This window comes from Abrus precatorius, unplaced genomic scaffold, assembly GCF_003935025.1.
Source record: "Abrus precatorius isolate BTA unplaced genomic scaffold, Abrus_2018 Scaffold9, whole genome shotgun sequence".
Classification (NCBI taxonomy): domain Eukaryota; kingdom Viridiplantae; phylum Streptophyta; class Magnoliopsida; order Fabales; family Fabaceae; genus Abrus; species Abrus precatorius.
Genome location: NW_020874439.1, coordinates 22733494 through 22760548, shown reverse-complemented (window position 1 = coordinate 22760548; position 27055 = coordinate 22733494). Strand labels below are relative to the sequence as shown.

At 34.6% G+C, this 27055-nt stretch overlaps 6 protein-coding genes across 9 annotated transcripts; 3 read left to right on the top strand and 3 right to left on the bottom strand.

Moving 5' to 3' along the window:
- Positions 1–522: 522 nt before the first annotated feature.
- Positions 523–5519, bottom strand: LOC113851035 (U-box domain-containing protein 35-like). The gene is made up of 8 exons (XM_027481525.1): positions 5345–5519; positions 5075–5172; positions 4812–4939; positions 3845–4090; positions 2852–3134; positions 2359–2460; positions 1833–2261; positions 523–1245 (listed from the first exon to the last, which is right to left on the bottom strand). The coding sequence occupies exons 1-8, from the start codon at positions 5517–5519 to the stop codon at positions 523–525; spliced, it is 2184 nt and encodes a 727-aa protein (XP_027337326.1).
- A 1464-nt stretch (positions 5520–6983) lies between these two features.
- Positions 6984–9839, top strand: LOC113849951 (60S ribosomal protein L18a-like protein). 3 transcript variants are annotated; one of them, XM_027480226.1, is made up of 4 exons: positions 7003–7199; positions 8994–9120; positions 9201–9318; positions 9446–9839. In XM_027480226.1, the coding sequence occupies exons 2-4, from the start codon at positions 9002–9004 to the stop codon at positions 9497–9499; spliced, it is 291 nt and encodes a 96-aa protein (XP_027336027.1). In that variant the 5' UTR covers positions 7003–7199; positions 8994–9001; the 3' UTR covers positions 9500–9839. The 3 variants fall into 3 exon arrangements, with proteins under 3 accessions (XP_027336026.1, XP_027336027.1, XP_027336028.1); XM_027480227.1 differs by having other exon boundaries at positions 7196–7647; positions 9446–9499; XM_027480225.1 differs by having other exon boundaries at positions 6984–9120; positions 9446–9803.
- Positions 9840–11323: 1484 nt separating this feature from the next.
- LOC113851379 (verprolin-like) lies at positions 11324–13429 on the top strand. Its single transcript, XM_027481843.1, has one exon. It carries the CDS (start codon positions 11414–11416, stop codon positions 13133–13135), a length of 1722 nt encoding a protein of 573 aa, XP_027337644.1. The 5' UTR covers positions 11324–11413; the 3' UTR covers positions 13136–13429.
- Positions 13430–13632: 203 nt separating this feature from the next.
- On the bottom strand, positions 13633–15107 carry LOC113851482 (aminopeptidase M1-like). Its single transcript, XM_027481979.1, has 5 exons — positions 15045–15107; positions 14833–14947; positions 14658–14725; positions 14497–14574; positions 13633–13905 (listed from the first exon to the last, which is right to left on the bottom strand). The coding sequence occupies exons 2-5, from the start codon at positions 14927–14929 to the stop codon at positions 13777–13779; spliced, it is 372 nt and encodes a 123-aa protein (XP_027337780.1). The 5' UTR covers positions 14930–14947; positions 15045–15107; the 3' UTR covers positions 13633–13776.
- Positions 15108–17706: 2599 nt separating this feature from the next.
- LOC113850551 (mitochondrial import inner membrane translocase subunit TIM23-2-like) lies at positions 17707–18656 on the top strand. Its single transcript, XM_027481120.1, has one exon. It carries the CDS (start codon positions 17876–17878, stop codon positions 18428–18430), a length of 555 nt encoding a protein of 184 aa, XP_027336921.1. The 5' UTR covers positions 17707–17875; the 3' UTR covers positions 18431–18656.
- A 956-nt stretch (positions 18657–19612) lies between these two features.
- Positions 19613–26134, bottom strand: LOC113849572 (dihydrolipoyllysine-residue acetyltransferase component 2 of pyruvate dehydrogenase complex, mitochondrial-like). Of its 2 annotated transcripts, none has more exons than XM_027479572.1 (19): positions 25900–26134; positions 25713–25806; positions 25324–25394; positions 25080–25153; positions 24941–24984; positions 23693–23748; positions 23540–23614; positions 23352–23444; positions 22933–23178; positions 22756–22828; positions 22488–22585; positions 22103–22188; positions 21946–22021; positions 20865–20932; positions 20712–20778; positions 20520–20615; positions 20319–20421; positions 20116–20211; positions 19613–20010 (listed from the first exon to the last, which is right to left on the bottom strand). In XM_027479572.1, exons 1-19 carry the CDS (start codon positions 25936–25938, stop codon positions 19940–19942), a joined length of 1626 nt encoding a protein of 541 aa, XP_027335373.1. In that variant the 5' UTR covers positions 25939–26134; the 3' UTR covers positions 19613–19939. The 2 variants fall into 2 exon arrangements, with proteins under 2 accessions (XP_027335373.1, XP_027335374.1); XM_027479573.1 differs by having other exon boundaries at positions 19616–20010; positions 24941–24981; positions 25900–26114.
- Between the last annotated feature and the right edge of the window lie 921 nt (positions 26135–27055).

Genomic DNA, 27055 nt, shown 5'->3' with positions numbered 1-27055 from the left:
CTAAAATATTCATCAGTTTAAATTTTATCAAATTTAAAAATATTCATAAAACCTATTTCAAAATTTAATTTAATTTAATAATAACTGCGCAATACAGAAAAATGTAATAGTTAATATAATATTTGTCTAACAAAAATTAAAATATTAATATCAATATCATGGGCTATAAAAAGTAATAATTTTATTTATTTATTTTAAAAATATCAAATCTTTGAAAATAATATTTTTACAGTATTATATTAAAACATTAAAACAGGGAATAAAAATAAAAAGCATTTGTTCCTGGCATCCCTGTTAGTTTTTTTTTTTTTTTTTTTGATAAATAACTCCCCACACAGCACAAGAACATGCCAGTAAATTTAAGTCCACTGGTCGACTAACATAGAGAATATAAGCAGCGTGGGTTTCAAATCCTCTGCAGTTTGCAATTTAAAATATTTTTACTTTTACAATAAACTAAAAAAGTGCAAATATACACAAGCCATTGGACCAACAACTGCATGCAAAAGCCATGCAGATGTTTCAAAAATGCAAAGAACCATGATCTATGAGCGGCTCCTCATAGTACCATATCCTTGATATTCGATTCAGCTCAGGCAAAATAACAGAACCAAGGTCTGGTCGATCACGTTTTCTCAACTCACAACACTTCAAAGCCAACTTGGCATATGACAAGGTCTCTTCAACAGGCCAATCTACACTTGGATCAAGCACTTGTGTTAAAGTGTCTGCTTCAATAGCCTCTTCAACCAAGTGTGACAAACCCATTGGAGGCTTTGCAGTAATAATCTGTAGCAACACCATACCTAATGAGTATATGTCTGATTTCACACCCAACAACCCCGTTTGTTGATACTCAGGATCAATGTAGCAAAACGTTCCAGCTGCACCTGTTAAGCGATATTGAGTGGTTTTGTTGGCCACAGATGGGGGAACAAGCCTTGCCAAACCCACATCACTGATCTTGCTGACATAGTTCTTGTCTAAGAGAATGTTTGCTGGCTTAAGGTCACGGTGCACAAGTGGCTCAGGCTTTGTTTGGTGAAGGAAAAGAAGGCAAGTCGCAATCTCAGACGCTATTTTGAAACGTGTTTGCCATGGAATTGGCGGGGTGTTATTTTTCCGGAATAGACGATCTTCTAAGCTCCCATTTTCCATGTACTCATACACAAGGCATCCGAACGCTGGGCATGCACCTAGGAGAAGCACCATGTTTGGATGTCTTATGGTGCTCAAAACAATAACCTGCATTAATTAGAACCATTCATACATAAGACGACTGATAATCCAACGGCCGTTTGTTTGATAACATTTTCTGTTTTTACTTTCAATAACAAAAATGTCAATTTTATTCTGTTCCCTATTTTCAAAGATTTGCAATGAAAACTTTTCTATCATAATCCTTTTTCCTGTAGCCCAACACACAAATAACCTCCAAATTGCATGTGATTTTCACTAGTCATTTGTATTAATATTTTGCTGTGATTGTCACTCCTCTGTGCACTCACAAGAAAGTCCTTGCACTGTCTTCCTTTGCACAAACTTACATGTCAATTACTTGTGGCATGGTGGAATTAAACATGCAGGAATGCAGCATTCTGTTTTTATATATTTTCAGAACAAAACAAACTAAATAAAGATGTAAATAGTGTGAATTATTGGTATTCCTTCTATTGAACTGTATACTTTATGGTGACTCTATGAGGACAATTATTTCACGTTAGCTTTTATGTTTTGACAATAAGTAATTGACCAAGTGTCATGTATTTTATAAATTTGTTAGAATTAATACTCATGCTCCTTGTTTCTACCAAAACCAAAACTATAGTTACCTCTTGTTGAAATTGCCTCTCTCCATGAGCCATGTCTGGTCTCACAGCCTTGATGGCAACAACAGTGTGATCAAGCAAGCCTTTAAACACTGGTCCATATCCCCCTTCACCAATTTTCAAAGCATTGTCAAAGTTATCTGTTGCAGCTTCAATTTCTTCAATATTGTATCTTCTATACGGAACGCTATTACATACAACTTCATGTAATGCTTTGTTCCTCTTTTCTTCCTCATGCTTGGCCCTTAGTTCGGCTTCCTTTCTCTTTTGGGTTTCCATTTCCGCCAAGCGTTGTAACATTTCTGCTGACTCCATAGCTGCTTTGGCCTTTTGCCTCTCTATCTCTACCAAAGCCAATGCAGCCTCTTCAGCATGCCTAGCTTCTTCTACATTGCGTTCTTTTTCTTGCTTAATCTTTTCAAGCTCCATTGCCTAAATGACAAATACTTGTCCTTTTAAGTCCTCTTTTTCCATGATTTATTATTGTAAAAGGAATTGGAACTAGAACAACTGCATTACATGGAATTACCTTTTGTTTTGCTAAAACAGCTTCTCTGCAAGCCATACTATACTTCTCTGTTGTTTTTTTCAGTTCTTGCTTTAGTTTCCTCATTTCCATCTCCAAGTTTCCCTGTAAGATAAATCGGGCAAAAGGGAAAACATTTAAATATTTACATATTAATGGAGAAAAAAGCATTTTCAACTCAATGCAGATGATTGAAGCAGGGAGTGAATCATCAGTTATGTCAATCTAAACCCAAACTTTGGTTGGATTATCTGTTAAAAAACTAATTCTTACACCTTTTAATAAAAAAAACATGCTCCCATAAAAATTATGGTTTAAATTAATTTTTACACCCATCTCAATTAGATTCAACTGGTCAAAAACAATTATATTCAACTTTAAACCAAACGTACAATTCATCATTAATATGATTCTGAAATGCATAGCCAATTTGTTATTTTCCTAGTGTGAAAAGAAAGTGGTATGTCCCATTTAAACAGCATAGTACATTACTTACTAATGGTTTTAAAGGAGAGATGGCCTTAGGATTGTCTGATTTTACTACTACTTCATGGTTTCCATGTAACTTATCATTCAAATGAGGACCAAGCAATTGCCCTGAGCTATCACTGTTGGCAGGAGAATTTCGATTTGATGAATTTTGTGATGATGGGGAGTATTCCGCTGGACATCTTGGTGAATTGGTATCTTCATGACACTTACGTGGTGTTTTTAACGTGGCCTCTTTTATTTCACGTAAAGATTCCCAAATATTGCTAGGGTCTCTCCCAACTGGTGTTCTGTGACAGTGCCAAAACGCCAAGAACAATAAAATTACTTATTTTATTTTAAAAAGAATAGTTAACATCTTTGAATTCAATTTTTAAGAAACTAACCATGGATAAATATTTTTTTCTATGTTAGTTTTAGCATTTTGGTTAAAGTAAAATCCCATGTTTTGTATTAAATCTTCAAGTACGCCTTTTATATTAAAACCTTCTAATGGATTCCAATACTTAAAAAAAAAATAACTTGATTAATTTTTAATTAGATTCATACTAATTATAAAATTTGTAATTAACTTCTTAAAACTATAAACTAATGATTTGTATATGACTATAGAATATTATTAAGAACTTATTATGTGGAAGTTTATTCTCAAGTTTGACTATTAAAAGAGTTTATTTTAACAATATTTTTATCGAATGTATTAAAATAAGTTTTGAAAAAAATTCCTATAGGAGATCATAAATTCAAATATATATACTCCTAAAAAGTTCTTTCAAACTTCTCATTTAATAAAATTTAATTACAAAATTAACTATGAAGTTAATTAAAAAATTAAAATATTTTTTTGATAAGTCTCTCCAAAAAAAAATTATTGAAATAAAATTAAAAAAATATATATAGAAAGGTCATGAGAGCTACCAATAGGCTTGGGTAGTCCCAAGTGTTTCCAAGAAAGAAAAAGAAAATGTAATTATGATGTGGGGGTAACATACTAACATACCTGTTTATATCTTCATAATCAGGGTGGGGGTTGGCATGAACCTTGTGTGAATGAACCAATGGCGCATTTTGCCAGAGAGTAACTATGTTGTTTATGGTTTTCGTTGGTGTGACATTAATATGCTGATGAGGCTGACCAGTTGGTTGGATAATTTGTACTTTTCCTTTTAATACAACATATAAAGTGCAAGTCTCTGGCAAGGACTTTGCTAAACTAGTTGCCACATCTGCATCTTTATTAAATCTCCTACAAACGAAAATGATACCATTGGTTAAAGTAAAAAATATGATCATGTTTGATAGTTGTTTCAAGTTTAATTCCTACTGCAATCCATTTCCAAGGGAACAAAATGGGTATTTGAGCTTCTGTTCTCCTCACAGCTACAAGGGAATACTTGTAAATGAAAAAAAATATATATCATTTAAAATGGGGCTTTTTTTATTATCTCTTATAATTTTGAAGAATTTTTTTGAAATATGTGTATTATAAAAAGATAATATATAAGATAAAGATTAAAAAAAAGTGAATATAATTTTTATATATTGACAGTATAAATATTTTTTATATCATCTTCTAATCATGAGTGTTTATTATATCAGAAAGAATTTAATATAAAAATCATAACCACGATAAATTCTTATTCATTGACACTGTCAATTTTTTTACACTAAAAATGTATCAAAATAAACTTAAAAAAACTATGTGCAACATTACATACAACATTAATTTTTAAAAATTTATAAATGTAAGTTGTGGATCATAAAATATTCATTGTCTTTTTTCTTTTCTTTTTTACTTGGCAATTATTGAATGGTTTCTGATGAAAATCTTAAAGCTATTTCGCGGAGAGAAGCAAACACATGTATCCATCTTAGAGAGGAATTATCAAATTTATGCACAGGCACGAGTCTCAACACCCCCGACAAATTGATGTTTAAATGCGAGTTTTTATGTGAGAGAAAATGACCTTACAAGAGCACCCCAAGGGGAAGCATCAACCCCAACCACCACATTGCTGATAGAATGTTCAACGACATAATCTGTCAGCGCACTTGGAACATCAATGTCATGCAGGACCAACTCCTTTGCTGCGATCTGAAATACCGATTAACGTTCATAATTATAAACTACAACTACCACGAGATATCTATACACGACACATGATGTTTATTATGATACAATTATGGGGTTTTAAGAGTTCATAAAACTCTCTGGAAATATATTTCTCACCCCTTTTCTAGCACAAAACCCACGGAAGGGAAGAAACAATTGGTGCAATTCTTCTTCAGTTGGTGGACGACCGTGTTTAGGTACATCAACGACATCATCTACACAATCCGAAATTCAAAAAGCTATAATATCATATACATTAAGAACCCCCTCTTTTAAATTATTAGGCCAAGGGTTTTAAACCATTTAATTACATGCGTGACATATATGATTCAACAAATTAATGAGGCATCTAAGGATGCAAAAGGGGCTAAGGAGAAGGGTACCTACGGGGATGCATAGACTTGGTCCTAACATGAACAAGGGTGCATGAGGAGTTTTTCTTTAGAAGATGCTCCACCGCCCATTTGACGGCAAAGTGGCTATTCCGGTCAGCATTGATGGCGATGACGGTGGTGCCTCCGTCTGCCACGACGGCAGGCGACGGCGTATGCATGAGGAACATGGTCAATGGTGGTGCCACAAGTTGGGAATGCTAAAGAAAAACAAAGGTATGCAGAGAGCAATAAGGTTGTCCCACTCTCCAAAGAGTTTGGATGTTATATTGACCAAACCGTTACTAACGATTCAAATGTGGTATTTTCATCTGGCTGACTAGCTGGAACTACATTAGTTGGATTTTCTAAAACACGTATGCATTTTATCATATACCTAAGTTGCATCTATTAATGGTATATCAATTATAAGTATAAAATGGGACACTTTTTTTAAAATCATTAAAATTAGATCCCTAGGGATATTCAAAATTAGAAGAGACAGCTAAAGCAGTAGTATGAAAGAATTTGGTTAGACATAAACTTTGTACTTGACCTATTTTTCAAATCAAAGGACTAAGTTTGATGTAGGTCATTTTTTTAAAAGTTTAACCTATCTTTTTAAAAAGTTTGATGTGCATTGAAAGTTTACTTAAAAAAATATGTTGCAATAAAATTTATTAAAGAATATTACAAATATATTATTGAATGGAATATTTTTTTTTTTTATAAAAGTAACTTGTAATTTATTGATTAATTAATAACAAAATTACTATTTAGTAAATACAAAATGAAAAAAGTTAGTGACTTTTAAAATTATCTTTTTAAAAACTATAAAGAATTATTTAATTTTAAAAAACTAACTATTAATATTTCTATTATATTCTTATCCATATTTTTAAAAAAAAAAATCATTCTTCACATAATTAAAATTCTAATACATTAATCTGATTATTATTATTTTATTTTTTTCATTTTAACTATAATTTATCTTTTTTATTTTTTATTTTTCTTCTTATCTTTCGTTTTTTTATTAGTTTTGTTATACTATTCAATAGAGGTTGACCAATTTGTTGACTTTATTAAAACAATATTACCATTTAGTTTATGATTTTTGACATTGTTAAGATAATTTTTTAAAAATAAATTAAATTTAAAAACATTATTGTCTTAATTAATATTATTTTGTTTAATTTTAAATACATTTTTAATATATTATATTCAATTTAATAAAATATAATTTTGTATCTTTAATCATAAAATTATATACATTCTTAATTTTTAGATATTTTAACATAATAATACATCATCTATCCCCATGCGTTATTAAAACAGAGTTCTATCTATTTGGAACTGACTTTCGATAAATTACGTTTGTCATTCTTAATTTACCTTATTTTTTAGATTTAAAATTAAAAATTTCTTCCAATTTATTTATCAACATATTCTCATTTTCAATTTTACATATATTCCTATTTAATTCATCTCTTAAATTATTTTTTAAAATTGTGAAATAATCAAAATTAAATTCTAATTACATTTCGAGACCTGAGAAAATGAAATAAAAAAACAAAAACTAAAAACCGAGCACACGACGTCGTATCCATTCCAATTGGGAAGCTAGTGTATATTCTGTACCTAGGAAAAAGCAGAGTGATTGAGAAGATATGCGGAGAAAAAAACGAGAGTTTGGAGTTTGTTTTCACTTGAGCGCTGTTACTTCGGTTCCTGTTACTTACCGTTCCCGATAAATGGTCGCTACCACCATGCAGTGTAGAAGATAAAGCGCTTCCTTTGCCAACAAGTTTCAATTTCTTCTTCAGGAACCCTCCTCTCTTTCTCTTTTTATTTCCTTTAAATTCACTGCTCAGGTAACTCACTCTTCATACCCTTTTTTTTTTTTTTTAACTTTTCTATGGGGGGAATGGAAAATTTGAAGATGGTTATGAAGGATTTTCCTCAGTGGATTATGGGTCTTAGCTATTTTTCAATAATTTTATTATTTTCTTAAAAAGTTTTGAAATTGTTCTTGCATTGAAGGCTTTTGGGAGAAAGCTCTGATTTTTATTTTATTTTTTAAAATTATATCTATGGTTCATATGAGCAAATAACTTTACTTGTAAGGTAGTGTTGATCTTAGTGTGGTTCTCTTCTCTTTATTCTTATATTGATTCCAAAGTTTGTGCATGATTATGCTTGACTTGTGTCTTATGGGATTTTGGCATTTGTGCAAACCCCCTTTTTAAGCGTCTAAGATATTTCAGCAACGAGCGTGTGCGGATAGCTTGAAATACGATCAGTGATAGGGGATTGACTGATGTGAGTTCTTTCTTGTTTTGCGTTACAAGTGGTGATCCTTCAGCATGTATAAGGAAGCGAAGATAAAATATATTAAGCCTTCGTAATTAGGAATTACTTGCATGCTTGATTAGTTGAGTTCCATTGAGGTAAATGTTTGTAGTTCACTTTCTGGTGTTTGTCTTGTTTTCACTGGACATGAATTGGATGCTTTTTTCATGTTGAAATAGATGTTTTCATCGATTAGAGGTGGCTTTAACACATCCATAATATCTTACTTTGATCCTCTCCCCCCCCCCCCCCCCTCTTTTTCTGAGTTAAGCGCTAGATCCCCTATCAAGCATCTATCTTTAACCTGCGGATGATTTAAATCTCAGACGTGAATCTCGTTATAATTTGGGACAGAATATTCTTGGTCTGAAATTGTCTCTCGAAACCTCTTATGTGAAAATGTTGAAACTCCATATCATTTTCTTTTAGTTATCACGTGAAAACCGTAATTTGTCCAGTTTGTTTTGATGCCTATTTACACTGTTTGAAACGACTTCTTGTTGGTGGTGCCATTATAAGGAGACTCTGAATTGATTTTGAATTTTTGATTTCTTCTCATTCAAACACTGCTAAATTTTCTTCTACTTCAGTGGCTCCCGTGCTGGAAAAGTTAACCTGCTGATGAATTATTCTGAGTGCATTGCTGATTGTATACAACACAAGAGGCATGGATATTGTGCAAGCCTTGTCTTAAAAAAAAATCATAATATAACAATCTCGTTATTTCATCATTGGTATTAGATAAGCTTGATTGTTGTTTTAATGTTTCAAAAATTATCATCATGCCTCCGTGGATCCATAAATGCTGAACTATGAAAGCAAAATGTGTTCTTTAAATCAATGGTCCTCAACGCTTCTGCACTTCTCTCCTTACATGTAGTCAAATAGAGTATTGAAATGTTCTTTGACATCCTTTGTTAATCATTGAGGTCGAAATGGCTTTTGAATTTGACTAATTTGTGTAAAACTAGACATTTTTATTGAATGTTCAGTTTCATTTCTGTAAAATAGATGGTAAATATTCTATATATTCAACTATTGAAGCACTTCAGCAAAAGGTTTTCTTTCACAGGAGCTTTTTGACGAGTTTTGGTTGACTATAGAAGGAAAAAAATTATAAAGCATTTTAGCCACTTGTGGTTTAGCCATGATTACTGCTTGTGACGTTTGGATTTCTGGTGGAAAAGTTCCAAACTGTATTGTATTTTGGGCAAGAACTTGTCTTTACCGCTTTTGCTGGCATCTACTTCTCGTCTTACTTTTTATCTTGCTTCTCTGTACAAATGTTATAAATGAATATTGAGTTTAATATACAGGGCTCTAGATGGATACAGTTGACCAAATAAAAGGCAAGGATGCTCTTGTCGGGGACTCGGAAAACCCACTATTGGGAAAATTTGACAAGCCGCTTCCATGTTTTGGCTGTGGAATTGGATGGTTCTCGTGAGTTATTTTGTGCAGATTTATACTACTCTTTTTTTATCTTTTATCTTTTTTTTGAATTTATTATGTTTGGTTGCCAGTCTCCTGCTAGGATTTGTTTGTCCACCCATGTGGTATTATGCTACAATTCTCTACTTTGGAAATCACTATCATAAGGATCCAAGAGAGCGAGCTGGACTTGCTGCTTCTGCTATTGCTGTTAAGTGTTCTCGTGCTTAAGAATGAATATACATTTTATTTTGTATTTGAATCAAACTTTTTTTTTCATTGGAAGTTGGAGTGTCTGTTTTCTGTCTCAATTAAATTTTATTGATTAATGTTGCAGGCTTTGATATGCACAATTGCTGTGATGATAACAACATTTGTTCTTATCTTGTAATTTTACGTTCAACTAACCTATCTCAAGTCAGTTAGTTAACGAGAAAAAAAAGGAAGGCAAGGCTAAGGCCACGTGAGAAAGACGACAAGGCAAGCTAGATCAAGCTGTTGTGAGCACTTTTGATCATCAAGGAAAGATAGATGCAGAAGCATGAGCAAATTCTATTATGTGACACAGCTGCTTTTGTCCTTTTTATAGTTGTATATATACTAGATAAAAGATAGTTACTTCATCTCATTAACTTATTCAGGTGATGTGTATGTTTCTTGAGAACGATAATTAATTGCAATTACAAGTTTGTTAGAAGAACAAAAAACTCGAAAAGAAAAGGCAATTAATTGAGAATGATAGTTGTCCACTTGAGCGTAGTATAAACAAACACTTAAATAGGGCACAAAAATGTGTACTCGGTGGACTTAACAGCAATATTCTCTTCGCCCAAGTGAGAATAGAATGGGAGAGAAACTAATCCCTTTTTCATGTTCCAAGCTTGCCCCTCATATTTGTTACTTTTTTAACGCATGCATAATTTAATATAAAGATCAAATATCTTTATATAAAAAATTAATGCTTTCTATCTTTAAGAAGTTAAGTGAAATATAAACTTCTCCTTTTCTGTTCCTCCCTCTCCCTCCCTCTTTTTCAAGTCAAATTAATTAAAAATCCGTTCATTTGTTAGTCCTTTTATTCTTGTTGATTGGTATTTAACTTTGGAAAATAAATAAGGTGGCTATAATTGAAAGATTATATCTTTTAGCTTTTTAGATTTAGAAAGGAAAATGCTTTTTTTTTTCAAGGAAAATAATCTTTTAAGATAACGGAAACTATGACACTTGAAACCTGATTTTAATTGCAGCATTTGTTTTCCAATTGCCTCTTACACTTTCTTGTTTCTCTTACTTTACATCTTTTATTGGCCAGCTAGATGCATATCAAATTTATTAGTTATCTTTGGTAATTGTTTTTAATGGTTGTTTTCAGAAAAGCCTCACTAAATTGAACGAAAGTATTCACTAAATTAAAGCTCTCGCTCTAAAAAAAAAGCAGCACCAATTGCTTTTAGTGACAAATGACATGCATAATTAGTTTAAACAATTCTACTATTTGAAACACTGAAAATTAATATCATGTACAACATCATATATCATATTTTTATCTTCTTTATTTTGTTATATGCATTTTAAAAATACACTTTCAAACAAAACACTTAATTTTTTTTTAAAATCCTATGTGAAAAGACGCTGGTTCGTTTTGACAAAAACAAACAAGAACAGCAAAACTCAAATTGTTGACGAGGACTTAACAATATAGTGATCACGTAACGCGCTTTCTTCAAATACGCTATAGGTTATGTTCAACTTTTGTGTGTTTGTGGGCGTGTGAAAAGCTCTGTTCCCCTTACTTGTCTCTGTCTACATCTAAGTTAATGCAAGTACGTCCGCACATATCTTTTTTGCTCATACTAAAAATAAAATTGCATGAAAATGACCATGCACTCCGAATCCAACAATTTATATAATTACGACACTTAACTAGATTGAAGGCAAGAGATGCATTAATTTAGGCCAATGATTCCAACACTTGCACTGTTGAGGTAGATAAACACGTTTTAGGGTCAAGAAAAGCTAATTGGAAAAGCATTTGTTTGAAAATGCACATTGTTTACCACTCCCTTCTCTTTCTGTATCTTTGCTGTCATTCACGTACAAAGACAAACAATTACTGAATTGTCACCAATTTCCCTCCTTATTTCCCCATGCCCAACCCCACCAGTCCCACTAACACAATTAACCTAATCAACCAAACCACGACAAAAGCAGAACAAACCAAGCAACCAACTCACAAAGCAAAAAAGCCTTAAGAAAAAACTCGCTTTCTTCTTTCTTCCACCCAAAAGAGACTCATTCCTTAGAAATGGAACAAGAGGGTGACACGTCCATAATGGCACCGTTGTGGGCTTCAAATGGCGATCTCTACCACCATAACCGCCGCCGTCTCCGCCGTTCTTACTCTTTGTTACTGACCTCCAGCTCTCTCCTCGTACTTTTTATCGTAATCGCACTCGTCTTCACGCTCGTTGTAGTTCCCACGTTACGCTCTTTCGCCTCTAACGTTCTCAGACCCCACACTGTTAAGAACAGCTGGGACTCCCTTAACCTTGTACTGATCCTCTTCGCCATCGTTTGTGGCTTACTCAGCAAAAACACCACCACCGAAACCCAATCCCCAGGTTCCCATTATCGTAGAACCTTCTCGAACCCTTCAACGCCGCCACCGTGGTACCAATACTCTGATACTCATCGATCGTTCAATAGGTTGAGGAGTTTCAACTCTTACCCTGATCTCCGGCAACACTCGTCTTTCTCCGCCACCGATGAACGCTACCGCTTTTACGACGATACTCATCTCGCCCTCTTGCACCGGCAGCAGAGAACTGACGCTGAAGGTCAAGAAGAAGTGGGTTTTGAGAATGTCGCCACAGCCCCGCCGCAATCGCCGCCGCCACAGCATCGAACGAATGCTGGTCGAAGAAATGTTGAGCGAATGTATCGAACGGAAGCGATCGAGAAACACGAAGCGAGTGGCGTGGCTGCGGAGATTTCACAACCGCCGCCGCAATCTCCGCCGTCTCCTCCGCCACAGCCGCGAACTGAAAGTGTTCGAAGAAACGTCAAGCGAATGTATCGAACTGAAACGATCGAGAAACACGAAGAAAGTGACGTGGCTACGGCGAGTTCACAACCGCCACCGTCTCCACAGCCACAATCGCCGCCGTCTCCTCCGCCACAGCTGCGAACGAAAACTGTTCGCAGAAATGTCAAGCGAACGTATCAAAAGGAACCGATCGAGGAACCGGGAAGAAATGATTCAGTTGCGATGAATTCACAGCCGCCGCCGCCAGTGCAGGGTAAGAAGAAAAGAGGGATTTCAACTAAAGAGTTCTTATTGACATCGTTGAGAGGAAAGAAGAAACAACGACAGAGAAGCGTTGAAAATTTTGATAGCATTATAAATTCTGAACCTTTTCCTCTTGCTCCACAACCGCCATTACCACCATCGCCATCGGTTTTTCAGAACCTGTTTTCTTCCAAGAAAGGAAAACACCAAAAACGCACCTTTGTTTCTGTGGCAACAACACATATATCAAATAAGAGAGAGCATTCTTCCTATAGTTCGGAAGATAATGTGATGATCACTGGCAATGAGTCACCATTGATCCCAATACCTCCACCGCCGCCACCGCCGCCGTTCAAGTTGCCGGCGTGGAAGTTCCGGGTGCAGGGTGATTTTGTCAGGATAGATAGCATTGGTAGCTCACGTAGTGGGTCACCTGATTTGGATGAAGTTAATAATGTGGACTCACCAACAACAAGTACTACTCAAGATGAATCAAGCCAATGCAATAGTCCTTTTGCCCCATATGGGGAAGACCCTTCAACTGCAACTGCAACTGCACCCTCACTGTTCTGTCCCAGCCCTGATGTTGATACCAAGGCTCACAACTTCATTGAGAGTTTCAGAGCTGGTTTGAGGATGGCTAAGATGAACTCTATGAAGGAGAAGCAGGGGATAGGGAGGTCCAACCTAGGGCCTTCACTGAACACTCAAACCATAAATGGAAGTAGAACAAGTTGAAGTAATAAAGTTGATACTTACATTATTATTTGATTTCTTTTTTTCTTTTTTCAAACACTTTTTCTGATGGTGAATTGTTCACATGCATACATAGGCTTCAAATTCATATAGAAGGGAATCGGAGGACTAGATCTCGTCTTAAGAGAATTCTGACTTATAGTTCTTGATTACTTTTTCTTGAGTGGAGTGATTTATGCTTGTGCATTTGAAATGGTCAATTTTGGATTTTGTGACTGAAAGATTTTGAATGTTATTCCTGGCTACTGTATAAACGTTATATAATTAATCAATGAATAATTTACAAATTCAATTTTGTTTACTGTATCATTATTAACATTAACAAGCCGCGGATGAATGCAACTAAAAAGAATGTTACTTCACAGAGATAGCTAGAAATTTGCTGCAAATTACAATACTATAAAATTTGTACACTGAATAGACTTGCCATTTCAAAAATATAACAAGTACACAAGTACTTAGTTAAAAGTGATGAAACGAACTTCAAATAAGAGATATATGTAACATACAGTATTACTGGAAACTAGTTGTGTTAATGATATGCTTAAGAAGAAACTGATGTTAAAGCCATCATTTCCTCTGAGCTAATGGTTTGATTAAGTCGGGCAGAGAATGCTCTTGCCTTACACTCCAATCCACCTTGCTTTGATACGGACCTGCTCAATGCTCAACTTCAAGTTCATAACAATGGAATGGTTCATGCGACTGGCAAAAAATGCTTCTATCTCATCTGCTTTCTCGTCACTGTTAACCTGCCAGATCATGAAATTCAAGGAATGAGAGGTTTCAACTATGAAGGCCTTAATTTACTGCCACGTCTGATAACATTGGAATTGACATCATATTGTATAATCTTAATTTACTTAGATCTCACATACGGTTTACTTAAAGATATCAAAGCCAATGCCACAAATCTCAGACGAACAGTTAAATTGTTGTGGTTATGTTGACCAATCCCTTTAGATCCTACACTTGATAAAAAATACTGTTTTGGCAAAACTGAAGGAATCTGGCAATACAGTATTGATCCATTAATTCAATGTTTTCTTTTCCATTTGCTTACCAGTGGGACTATTTCGCTTATGAAATTGGTGAGTAAAAGCCCAGCACCATATTTGGCCAAGATTCTTTCCCAATTATCCTGCATTTGGTATCAAACCACAATGAATCCACTAAATCAAAATAAATATCCACTGTATCTCACAAATGCTTTCTCAATTCTACTCCAAAGATATTATAATCTATATGTTACACACTTACTGGTGTTACTTATTCCCCACTGTTTAAATATGATAAGGACAAAATAAAAGCAACGAAGAGCTTGTTACTGTGGAAGCACATACCATCAACCATTTCAAAGCAATTTCACTGCCTTCTAAGCTTATTCCCCATAGTACATAAATAATATCTTGATCTGGAATCTAAAAACAATTTAGATAAAAGGTCAAACAGAAAGGAATTTCAGCTGCTCATAACCAGAAATTGCATAACAAAATTATAATACCTCATCAGACAACAAAAGATTCAGAACCTCTAGTACTATATTTGGGTCTGCGCTTGATGCAATACAACCTGCATGAGTTCATAACATTTTTAATCAAGTGATTTAGAGTTTAGCCAATATAATGGGAATTAAGGAATTAAAGAAGTTGCATTCAGTTTGAATGACTGTGTCATACGCAATATTTTTTCCCTTTCTTGCAACACATCAGTACTCCTATACAAACTCAATAGGGACTCAAATCCAGTCCTATTTTCCATGGTAGTATTCCTCATTACAGCTACATAAGCAGCCTGAAAAGTATTTTGTAAATGTACATGTAAAATATAAGTATAACCTAAGCAATGATGCAATAATCTTGATAAAAAATGAATTGAATGTTATTGTTACCCTTCTAGTGTTGGCTGGAAGTAGATAAGTATTTCTGTCATCTAACAAAATCTGAAAGCGGCAGATTTCATTTCATTCTATCTATATCCTATTTTCTGTTACTCTCAATTTAGGAGCTACATGTAATGAAATCAATATTATTTTATAAAATATCTAAATAATAGAGTGATTGATATTTTTGGTCCATTCAATTTTTTTAATTCTATTCTATTTCATTCCGTTATAATTAAATATCCAAACGAAAGATAAGATTTTGCTTTTAAAAAAATAAAAATATATCACTTAAAAATAATCACTCCTTGATATAAAAATTTGTAAATTAACAAAACTTAAGTGTAATAGTTTATACAATTTTCTGACGTTTTTACTTAAAATTTTATCTTAATAACTTATACAATTAAAATCAATGTTATTCTAATTTTAATTAAAAAAGAATATTTACAACAGTTAAGATATTCAATCTACATATTTTCCTTTGTGAAAATCTATCAACAAATGAAGAAACAAAATTTATGCACAAGAAAATCAAGATTAGAGAATCTATGAAGCAGGTCTTCTACTGAAACAGGATCACCAATCAAAAATAGGGCTTGTCTCTATCAGACTCCGCGACGGAGAAGGGTTGTTTGAACCAAGATTGATCACGTTGAATTTCAAGCGAAGAAATGAGCACCATGCATGCAGTCTAGTTGTGGAGACTCTTCCGCTGCAGAATGTCACAGTCGAAGGCGTTTAACTCTCTTTGGCCCAATAAAGAGAGTGAGTTCATCAAGCTATAAGAATAATCATTTTAACATTAATAATAATAAGGAATTAAGGAGTTCAACATTTTCTACTTTTTGAAAAACTGCAAAGTAACAAGTGAAAAAATAGTGAGTGTATAGGCCAGTTTACAAATAGAGAGGAGAAAAGACGAAAACAAAAAAACGTGAACAGGGTCAAGACCAAGATCAAAAACAAAATATGAACACAAACGAAAGTAAGAACAAGACCAAGAGTAAGAGCAATAACAAGAAAACGAGACCAAAAAGAAGATCAAGAGTAAGAAAATGAGACCAGGAACAAGAGCAAAAAAGATCGAGAACAAGAGCAAGAAAACAAGACTCAGAACAAGAACAATAAAACAAGAGCAATGACAAAAACAAAAAATGAACACAAATGAAAGCAAGAACACAACCAAAAGCAAGATCAAGACTAGAACAGGAAAAAGAAAACGAGACCAAGAACAAGAAAATAAGGCCAAAAGAAGATCAAGATGGAGAAACAAGAAGAGAAAGAGACCAAAAACAAGAGCAAGAAAACGAGACAAAGAGAAAGAACAAGAAAAAGGATCAAGATATCGAGACCAAGATCAAGAGCAAGAACAAGAAAACAAGACCAAAACAAGATCGAGAACAAAAAGAGAAAGAGACAAAAAACAATAGCAAGAATACGAGACAAAGAGAAAGAATAAGAACAAGATAAGGATAAAGATTGAGGAAGAGAGAACAAGACCAAGAATAAAGATCAAGAACAAGAGAAAGAATAAAACCAAGCAAACGAGACCAAGATCAAGAACAAGACCAAGACCAAGACCAAGATCAAGAACAAGATTAGGACAAAGTCCTACCAAGAACACAACCAAAACCAAGACCAAGACCCACAAAACAAGAACAAGAAAACAATACCAAGAAGAAGAACAAGACCAAGAGCACGAGAACAGGACCAACACTAAGAACAAAACTAAGAGCCCGAGACCAAGAACAAGATCATGCTAAATACGTGAAATTTCATGCAAAATCAGAACACACATGAACCACAATTGAGCTTTAAATTAACAAATCCACCAGCTTGGGTCTGAACTCTGAACTATTGCGCTGGGTCTGGAATACAGCTACTGTGACGTAACAAAGGAGAAATGACACGAACCAAAGATAATGCAAAACGTAGGATAACGTGGTATCTTCTATCTGCAACAATACCAACCAAAGATTAAACGAACACAGTGCAGATTCAAGCACCCTCTGGTTAATTGTTTTACGGTTCTTAGTGGGCACCATTTCTTGTCAACGGGTAGCTTTGGAACTTCTTCATGAGGTGGTTTTTTAACTGTATAGGTTCTGGTTAAACTATCTGATAAATCATCCACACTATCATCAATGAGACTCGATGAATGAGTCCCATGTCTACATTTAACAATGTTAAACTTGATTAAGAATGATAATTTTGTAAGGTCATGATTTTATTTATTTTTTACTTTTTTCTTAAATTTTATTCTAAATTTGAGATTTTGTTAAATCATTTCTAATTATTGTATACAATTTTTTAAATTTTTTTAATATCTATTTTTATATTAATAAAAAATTTAAATTTTTTAATTTCATAAAAATAACCTTTTTTATTTAAAAAATACAGAATCCATTATTTCCATACATATTCAATGACTTTTTAAACTTCTGGCGAAGTTATGAAATTAAAATTTTGAAAATTAATTCATGAATTATTAACTATTTTTAAAACTAAATTTTAAAAATTAAGATTTTATATTAGTACAAAACATATTTGCTGAGACTTTTTTATCACCGTAAAAAATATTTTAAAAAAAATTACTAAAAATTTTTAATAGGAGCATAAAAAAAAAATTCCATAAAATCACTTTCGGTCTAAAGGCATTCCATATTCAACCGAATGGCCGAATCAAATTGCGTGGATTCTCTAACGAAACAGAATCTAATTGTTTTTATTCTTTTTTAATTCTCTGAGAACCAAAGGAAAACCTTTTCTCGGTGCAGTGTTGTTTCTTCTCCTCTCTCGATCCCACGAAACCCTAACCCTAGCGTCTGCAAAAGGCAATGTCCGATCACAAATCAGGATCCGACCCGAACAGCCAAACCCGACTCTACAATCCCTACAAGGACCTCGAAGTTCCTATTCGAAACCTCTACCACCTCCCTACCTCGCCGGAGTTCCTCTTCGTCGAAGAGGCTCGCCGCAAGCGCCGCTCGTGGGGCGAGAACCTCACCTTCTATACTGGCTGTGGCTACCTCGCCGGAGCAGTTGGCGGTGCCAGCGTTGGTCTCGTTGATGGCGTCAGATCCTTCGAGTCCGGCGACACCACGAAGCTCCGAATCAACCGCGTGCTCAACTCGTCTGGTCATTCGGGTCGGGCGTGGGGAAACAAGATCGGAATCATCGGGTTGATCTATGCGGGAATCGAAAGCGGGATCGAGGCGGCGAGAGACACCGATGATGTGTGGAACAGCGTGGCGGCAGGGCTTGGTACCGGCGCACTGTATCGAGCGGCGAGAGGGGTAAGATCAGCGGCGGTGGCCGGAGCGGTGGGTGGGGTTCTGGTCGGAGTGGCAGTAACGGCGAAGCAGGCGCTGAAACGATACGTTCCTATATGAGCGATAAATTGATCAATTTTGAGCGATAATTTGAGGTTAAATTGAGATATAGATTATCATTATGGTAATATCTATGTTGCTGTTGATGGTAGTGACTAGGTTATATATCTCTTGCAAACTATTGGTTTATTGCCATATTTTTTGAGCTCGTTTATGGCTAACGGTTCTAATGTGTAATTTATTGAGTCATATTGTGGTGAAATTAAAAGATGGATTTGGCTACCCTTTGATGTGATATTTTGGTTGTATTGGTCATTACCCTCTGCAGTTTCTCTCTCTTTACACCTTTGGACGAAGTTTAGGTTTCACAGTACTGTTGATTATGGCTTCTAATCATCATATCATGGGTGAGCTTCTAATTGGTGTTTATTACTCTTGTTTCTCAATGAGCGCATGAACCAGCACTTGAGGGTCAAGTATTGTTGTGCTTTGTTAAAACCATGCTTCGATGGTTTTGATGAACTGCATTCGTAGTTAAACATAAGTTAAAATAGAATAGCATAAAAATAATTCTTTATAATTCCTTTAATCAATACCCAAATTTCTTTTAAGACTAAACTTGGGTGCACTTGCAAAACAGCAATCCAAGTTTTTTTTTATTTTATCAAACATTAACATACGAGATATTTGCAACTCATCATTACTTTGAACTAATTTGTGATTTTCGAAATTAAAAATTTCAAACTCCCGTGTTTTTATTTTTCAAGTGTATTTACAAGTACCCATCCAATGCTCGTAATCCTGACTAGTTTTGTGTAATAGCGATTAAGAATGTTGAATTTGAATGATAATTAAATATAGTAAAATTGTTTTACTTCAATAATAAACTTAATAAAAAAAAAAGTACATGAATACAAGAAAGTAGCATATTAAAAAAGAAATTTCAAATGACGATAACTGTTGTAAAAAAATTATGAATGTAGCATATTACAATTAGCAAACTATAATTACAGTTTGAGCCAACAAATGAATAACTTATTGTGTTATCAAATAAAATAATCAATTAGATCAATATATGATTAAAGAAACCAAGTCTCCTGCATGTGTTAATATTACAATTCATTTGTTTGTTGGACTCTATATTTATTGCGATATAAAGCCATATATAAGCGTTATAATTAAAGATTACTGTACTGCCCAATCAGAATAAGGCTAACTAAATTAACACAAAGGTGAGGGGATGCCAAGAAAGTTGAACGTTTTTTCAATTATTCGCACCATCTAAACAAAGGAAATGTTAAATTCTCATCTCTGTATCATGGGGGCAGCGTTCTCTGGTGAGAGCATCATTTCGGGGTTTAAATTTAAATGCCTCATCTACCCTTGCTTATTAAAAAATTACAAATCTGCAAAATTTATTCTGAGTGATTAAATACTTCAATCAAAAATTGGTCAGGGATACAATCAACCAAACCCAAATGGATATACCCAGGTGAACAAAATCCCATCCCCGGCCAACAATGCCACTTGAAAGGAATTGAGTTCGTCATGGGAGCCTTCTGTTTATTCTTACAACAACATGGATTCTGGATTTTCAATATAGCCTTTAAATGCTTTCAACCATTCGGCACCAATAGCACCTAAACAGAATAAGCGATTTGTTAGAATGTTTTACCACAAAACAAGCTTAATTTTTAGTTACAAATTTAAAGAATAAGAAACAGCAGCAAATTAAGAATGATTACCATCTATAACACGATGATCACAGCTGAGGGTCACAGACATGAAGGAAGCAAACTTGAATTCTTCAGCACCCGAACCTGGAATGACCCTCTTCTCAGCTGCTCGTGTAGAAGGCAATGCAGGAAGATGATCATTAGAGAACAAGAACAGCAACTGTAGTTAATAAAAGAAATAAAAGGGGGTAAAAAGACCAAATTATTCTCACCAGATCCAACTGCAAGAATGCCTGATTGAGGAGGATTGATGATGGCACAGAACTGTTTGACACCAAATGGCCCTCCCAAGTTAGACACTGTAAATGTACCTCCCTGCAATGCGCGTCAACCATTAAAAAAATCATAAACCAGAACAAAGGTCGTCATCATTCAAAGATGAATCAGAATGAACATGAAACTTCAATAATAACCTCATAATCTTGTGGTTTCAAGCTGTTCTCCTTGGCTTTCTTTGCCAACTGTTTGACCTCTTCGCCTATTTTAGAGAGGCCTTTCTTGTCTGCATCCTGCAAATATTAAGAATATAAGGTGAAAATTAGAAACTGTGATCGGAAAAAAGGCTGTATTTGTACTTGAAATACTAGAAAGAGGCCCTTGCTCACCCTGACGACTGGAACAAATAGTCCGTGATCAGTCTGCACTGCAACATTAATATTCACATTATGATACCTGCACAAAAACAAAATAACAAATGTTACATTTACAACGATTCACAAATTTGATGGCAATACAACATTAAAAATTTACTGACTTACTGGCGAATATAATCATTTGCCCATGAACTGTTACATTGAGGAACTTTACGAAGAGCCAAAGCAGCAGCCTGAAACAGAAAGGACAAGCATAAAATTTAGTTTTTTTTTTTTTTTTTTTTTGGCTACAATGTTAGCACTTAGGTTTGAAACTATGTCTTCATGCAAACTACCCAGGCCCTTATATTAAACCTAATTAATATGTACGTCTTCAACCTCTCCAACATAGAACTGGTGGATTAAGCCACAAAAGGTCTCTTTGGTTTATGATGAGTTTTGAGCAATGATTGCAACTTGGATAACTGAATAGCTCCTCTCAAAATTGAGGGGTGATGAAGGAACAATATTTAGATCAATTTCACAACATTGCATTCTGTGTCTTGACAACCAATAAGAAACTTAGAATGGATTGTGCCTAACTCAGCCCCTAAAAACAAACTCAAGGAAGAGGATTATCCAAGAGATTATATGGAGTACTTCAGCCATATACTTGGCTGATGTGGGATCTTAACACCCATCTCTCATGCCTAGGACTAGACATATGTAGGTGACTCAATATTAAGGCTAAGTAGACTACGATATCATATTAGAATAAAAAATGGATTGGGCCAGACTTAACCTAAAAACCTAGTTCAAGAATGAAGGATTGTCTAAGGAATACTTAGGCCATGTATGTTGATGTGAGATCTAAACAATAACCATTTCCCAATTAAAGACCTAGCCTTTTGTTTACAATGCACACTCAATTTAATGTGTAATGCTCTTTGAATTGTTTTAACCTGAACTTCATTAAGTTCTCTGATTTCATAAGTTGTTAGACAAAGGGATTTAAAAGAGTCAGTGTTCTATAATGTGGCCAAAAAGAGACAACTGAGGTCCCGAAGTGGAAAATCTGTCAAAGCAACACTTTGACATTTTGTTCTAAGCTAACAACAAACAAATGAAAAGTAATTTCATATGATCTAAAGCTCTATGACGTCCTTCTCCATTTATTGAGCACCTAGTGACCAGCCAAAACACAATAAAAGGAAGACAATCTGCAAATTACAAGAATATATATCTTGGTCAGAGAAAAATCCAATACCTTGATTACAAGGTCATTAACTGATATGCGGGGCCCACCAGAGGCTTCTTGCAATGAATTGAGTTTGGTCCGCAAACTGCAGACAAGGAGTTCCACTTATCAGAAATGATCTCTATCACAGGTAAACTTTTTGAATATTGATAATAAAGAAACTCACCTCATGAGTTTGTCAACACATGTATCTACTGTTAAATAGTAATGAGGAATAGTTTGTTTTGATAATAATAGCCGCGAAGCCGTGATCTGTAAAATATGTATAGTTATTTCTAAAAATATATAAAAAGAATCACTTATGCTTAAACAAGATATGTTAAGATCAGAACATTACACAGACGTGTTCATGCAGAAGGAGAAAATAAAACATGCTGGTAATTAAGAGCAAAAGTAACAAGCATACAAAACTTTTATTCACATGATATTGAGAACACCATATGTGACATGAGTCCTAACTTCTAAAAATGGTCTTTGATTGATGCCTGGAACACAAGTATCATCTAATAGTTTCAGAAACATTACATTTCAAGACTTGTTTAATAAATTACCTTTCTTATCTGAGAGACAGGAATGTCAGCATAATCCAATGCTGCATCTGTTGCAACCTTGGCCTTCGAGGGTGCTGAACCTTCTTTAACACCAGAAGCTGCATCAGAATTCATTCAATCAGCCATGTATGACAGTGAACAGGATATCCTAAAGCAAGCAAGCCAAAAAGGTATTCTCTAGCATAACAACAAAGCATTTGTTCCAGTATGATACGTACAAAACACAGTCAGGCTGACAAACAAACAGAAAGATAGAATTGAATTATACCCAAGAAATCATCAATGTCAACCTTGACAATGAGCCCTTCATGTCCTGTTCCTTTGATGCTAGAGAGAGGTACCTACATTGATGAGAGAAACAGATAATGTAACGTTATAAAAATAGCTTAATTAAGTTCTTTTACAGAAAGAACTTCAACCATCTATTTTAGTATTAATAACTTACATTTTTCTCTTCAGCCAACTTTCTAGCTAGAGGACTAGCAAATATGCGATCTCCAGATGAAGCTGGTGCACTAGATTTGGAAACCTTTGGCTCAGGTTCTCTAGCTGGCTCCTCTACCACCTCTTTCTTTGGTGGAGGTGGGGCAGATGTTTCTTTGGCAGGGGAAGCACTCGGTTCTGTTGCTGAAGGTTGGAAGTCTTTAAACTTAGCTATGTCCTCCTCATCTTCAACAGTAACGGCAATTACCTATGAAAGAAAAACTTCATGTTACTAACACTGATTCCTTTTATGTGTTGTAGTTTGTAGTGTAAAGCAAAAAATATTCTTTTCTTTGTAAATTCAAACTGCGGAATAATAAATAAAAAGTCCTTTCCAAAGAAGAGAGATGGGGGAAGGGGAGCATAAGAAGATATCAATACCTCACCAACTTTAATTTCTTTTGCCCCATCCCCCCGGATTATCTTGGCCAAATAACCTTCCTCCATGCATTCCATCTCAACAGTGGCTTTATCCTTCATATGAAATACATTCAGATGTCAATGTTCACATAAGAATATTAATAGTGATATTTTACATGCCAAATCTATCTCTGGTGCAAGAACCATACAGTTTCAACTTCACAGAGCACTTCACCAGGAGAGATTTTATCACCTTCTTTCTTCAACCATCTTGCAATGTTACCCTGCATATCATTGGGAATCAGTAAGGAGAAACCATGATCTACTATATAACAATTTCATAAGATTCAGAACATTAGAACCTCTGTCATTGTAGGTGAGAGCGAAGGCATTCCAATTTCCTGGTGTGGCGGGAGATCTGAAATACATTCACCAGCATCGGTGATGAAATCAATAAGTACACAGTCATTTATATTGATATTATGAAAATCTAAAATTTCCTTTGCAGAAACTTTTGGAAAAATACATTTCCTGTATCCGAGCAACTAGAATTTTAGGTAACAACTGATCAAGTACATACCATCTCCCTCCCTGTAAATGATAGAGCAGCATGAGCTGTGGCACAGAGTGAAAGGTTTTACATTGATTCATGCATGTTATAGAAATGTAAAAACCATTATTGTATCTCCACCAAAAAGGTTTTTAGGATTTTAGGAGAGTCTGACTTTGGCATGGTATTACCCCACCTATTAACAAGTGGTTAGAAGTTTGATCATTCCACTCTATTCTTTGTATATAAGTTAAATGTAGCAAATGGTAATGTATGTGCACAGTGCACCATCCATTCTTTAAGCTGAAAGATTCCTGTGTAACAGGGCACATTAAATAAATAAAATCATTCTTGTACCTCTACCCAACAACTTCTTTTAGGGACTAGATCCTCCACAAGACCCGCCACAGTTTATGGGATTATCACTTATCAGCATATTGTCAAAACTCGAAACCTCCCATTAAAAAATTTCTCATAGCTGAATCCAAGGTCAAGGACACTAGTTAGTATAGTTAGGAAGTTAGACCACAGATTTGCTCAGGTAGCTCTACATTTGCAAGTTTCTACAGGGCAGATTTGCCATTCTGTTTATAATTTACACCAGCAACAAATCTAACATAATAGGCCCAAAGATGCTGTGGGTTTAGTGCAACCCAGTAGTATCTATGCACATCTTCCATTTTGTTCAAATTCAATTGGCCAAACTGTATGTGTTAAAGCTCCACTACTGTAAGACATAAATATGCATTCAAAGCACCATAAAGGCAAGAGAAAAGCCACACGCGTATTGCAGATCTTTGGTAAATGGATGACTCACTCAAATGAAAAAACTACACAGTGAATATTTTAATTAGGCTGCTCATCTATTCCATATTCTATGATAATGAAATGTCAAAAAGACGTAGAGTGCTTATTCAGATCTAGGAGAATCCATAAATAGAAAGATCATAATCTCTTAGATAATTAACAAGCAGGAACAACTTGCAAAGCTTCATGGGATACCCAACACAGGAAAACTCAGCAAATAAAGTTGACGGCCCCAAAGAACCATGAGCAGTACCTGAAGCTGATGCATAACACCTGCTTGACAGCACCTGTGAACTTCTTTTGGAAGCATGGTTGATTGAAATAAACAAGTTAATGGCATTGAAGAAAATAGAGGAAAACAAAATTCAACATTATAACATAAACTGACATACCTTGAAATCTCTCCATTGAACATAGATCCAACGATGGAACCCCTTTTCATGGTAGTCATGGAGATGTTTCTCTTCTGTATACCAATGAAAATTTATATGAAAGAGAGAATCTGGTTAAGCTGAATTCGCAGAATGTGTAAAAAGTTAACAGCATAGGCAAAGGAAAAGATGGGGTGATAGTGCAGACAGAAAACATCTTATGATATATTTGCTTGTGGTTGGCATGTATATGAGCTCTACTCACAGTAAAGTTGAAGCACGGTTCACAGACATTGGTTCTTCTCGAAGACCCATGAAATCGAGTTTTCCACGTATCTAAACAATAACCAAGGACAATTACAGACATAGAAAATAAAATTCAAGTAACATCATTCAAATCAAACATTTTCCCCACAACTCTATACAACGATAAATTCTCTCATATTTGCCGCTCACACGGGAACACATAATTTAAAACACCAAACGTGTAAACCGATTATTGCCAATGTACCTATAGCAAATCAAGCATTGCACACTATTCCCCTCTCTAATCAATACGTGCATACGATTAGGTCAATCCAACACAGTGCGTTGTTTCCAATTTCTCAAAATTTACTTTAAATTCAGTTGCAGATAAAAAAACGAAGCAAGTACCGCGATTTCCATTGAGAGAGGATTGGGCATCGCCGGAAAACCAACGAACGAGAAGGGCACGATCAGGATGCAGCAACTTGGGAGCATTTTTCATCTGAAACAACAGACACATAAATAAAAAAAAAATAAAAATGAGTGTGTGCATTGAAACACAAAAATATGCATATCGTGAATTAATTAAGTGAACCTTTGAAGAGTGATTGAGTAAATGAGATGCGTATGCCATGTTCGCTATCGCTGATGAGATTTGAGTTTACCCCAAAAAAGGGAAAGAAATGTGTTTGTTAGGGTTGGGTGTAGATCCGATCAAGTAGAAGCAAATGGCACTGCAGCAGCTGCCCCAGCAAACCGACCCAGAATATTTATTCTTTCGTTTTTTATATATATTCAAAATTAAATAATTCTTCTCCCTTTACTTTTCTTCTTTTGTTATATTTGTTATGATCATTTTCTTTGATACGACGAAATTAGAAAATTGGTGTATGGCTTTTGGGTCGGGTTTGTCTCCATTGCTAATTGGGTTTACGGTCCACACTGGCGGCAGACGCATTGCTAATTTAAATTCTCCTTTCCCAACTTTTAGATTAAAATTTTCTTTTATGGTTTTATTAATATTTCTTTATCCTTTTTAAATATTTTTTTTTTTGCATGTGACTAATCAACTTCAGAAGATTTTTATCATAAGTGCTACTCTATTATTATTATTATTATTTAAAATAAGTTCGGATATAGTAATCCATTTATTATTTGATTAACTTGTTGAGTAATATAGAATGAAAACTTGAGTTTGTTTGATGATAAAGAATGCACCAAAAAAAAAGACTTTTGAAAGAGTTATAATTAGAAATGAAAGGGAGAGATTAAAATATGATGACAGAATAGAGCTACCAAATCCAAAGCAAAACGCAAAGACACTGAGCCTAAACCACAATTCTGGAAAGCATAGCGCAGCTGCATGAAACTGCAAAGCACGGTAATGTCCATTTTCATATACATCAAAATATCTGATTATGTCACTTATTGTTCAACACTTGTAAGCTATTCTTTGCTTAAGCATGCCTTGCCTCGTTTATGTGTTTTCCTTCTTCTTCTTTTTTCTTGGTCAATCTATTACGTAATTAAAAAAGAGGCCACAGACTACAATATGGGCTACTAGACCCAGCGAATAAGGAAAGCAACGAGCACAGCTTAGATTCTGGTGTTTATTTTTTGAGAACGTTTATATATAATTTTTTGTTTCACATCTTAGGGACTGTTTGGGTCTAAAATATTTACTGATTTTTATTTTTATTTTTCTAGACTTATATAAGAATCATTGATTTTTTTATTTTTTATCCTTCACT

Bases quoted from the DNA above. Each gene is read 5' to 3' on its own strand.
- LOC113849572 (XM_027479572.1), bottom strand. From the start codon at position 25,938: ATGGCATACGCATCTCATTTACTCAATCACTCTTCAAAG. The intron at 20,933-21,945 runs GTATTGGATTTT...TTTCTGTTTCAG, and splicing joins TTAATGACCTTGTAATCAAG to GCTGCTGCTTTGGCTCTTCG. The intron at 20,212-20,318 runs GTGAGAATAATT...CTACACGAGCAG, and splicing joins CATTCTTGCAGTTGGATCTG to CTGAGAAGAGGGTCATTCCA.
- LOC113851482 (XM_027481979.1), bottom strand. From the start codon at position 14,929: ATGAGGAATACTACCATGGAAAATAGGACTGGATTTGAGTCCCTATTG. The intron at 14,575-14,657 runs GTATTATAATTT...AATTGTTTTTAG, and splicing joins ATCTTTTGTTGTCTGATGAG to ATTCCAGATCAAGATATTAT. The intron at 13,906-14,496 runs GTATGTGCTTCC...ATGATCTGGCAG, and splicing joins TTGCTTTGAAATGGTTGATG to GTTAACAGTGACGAGAAAGC.
- LOC113850551 (XM_027481120.1), top strand. From the start codon at position 17,876: ATGTCCGATCACAAATCAGGATCCGACCCGAACAGCCAAACCCGACTC.
- LOC113851035 (XM_027481525.1), bottom strand. From the start codon at position 5,519: ATGTTCCTCATGCATACGCCGTCGCCTGCCGTCGTGGCAGACGGAGGC. The intron at 4,940-5,074 runs GTGAGAAATATA...TCGGTATTTCAG, and splicing joins GGTTTTGTGCTAGAAAAGGG to ATCGCAGCAAAGGAGTTGGT. The intron at 3,135-3,844 runs GTATGTTAGTAT...GCACTGTCACAG, and splicing joins GATTATGAAGATATAAACAG to AACACCAGTTGGGAGAGACC.
- LOC113849951 (XM_027480226.1), top strand. From the start codon at position 9,002: ATGGATACAGTTGACCAAATAAAAGGCAAGGATGCTCTTGTCGGGGAC. The intron at 9,121-9,200 runs GTGAGTTATTTT...TTTGGTTGCCAG, and splicing joins TGTGGAATTGGATGGTTCTC to TCTCCTGCTAGGATTTGTTT. The intron at 9,319-9,445 runs GTTAAGTGTTCT...TTAATGTTGCAG, and splicing joins TTGCTGCTTCTGCTATTGCT to GCTTTGATATGCACAATTGC.
- LOC113851379 (XM_027481843.1), top strand. From the start codon at position 11,414: ATGGAACAAGAGGGTGACACGTCCATAATGGCACCGTTGTGGGCTTCA.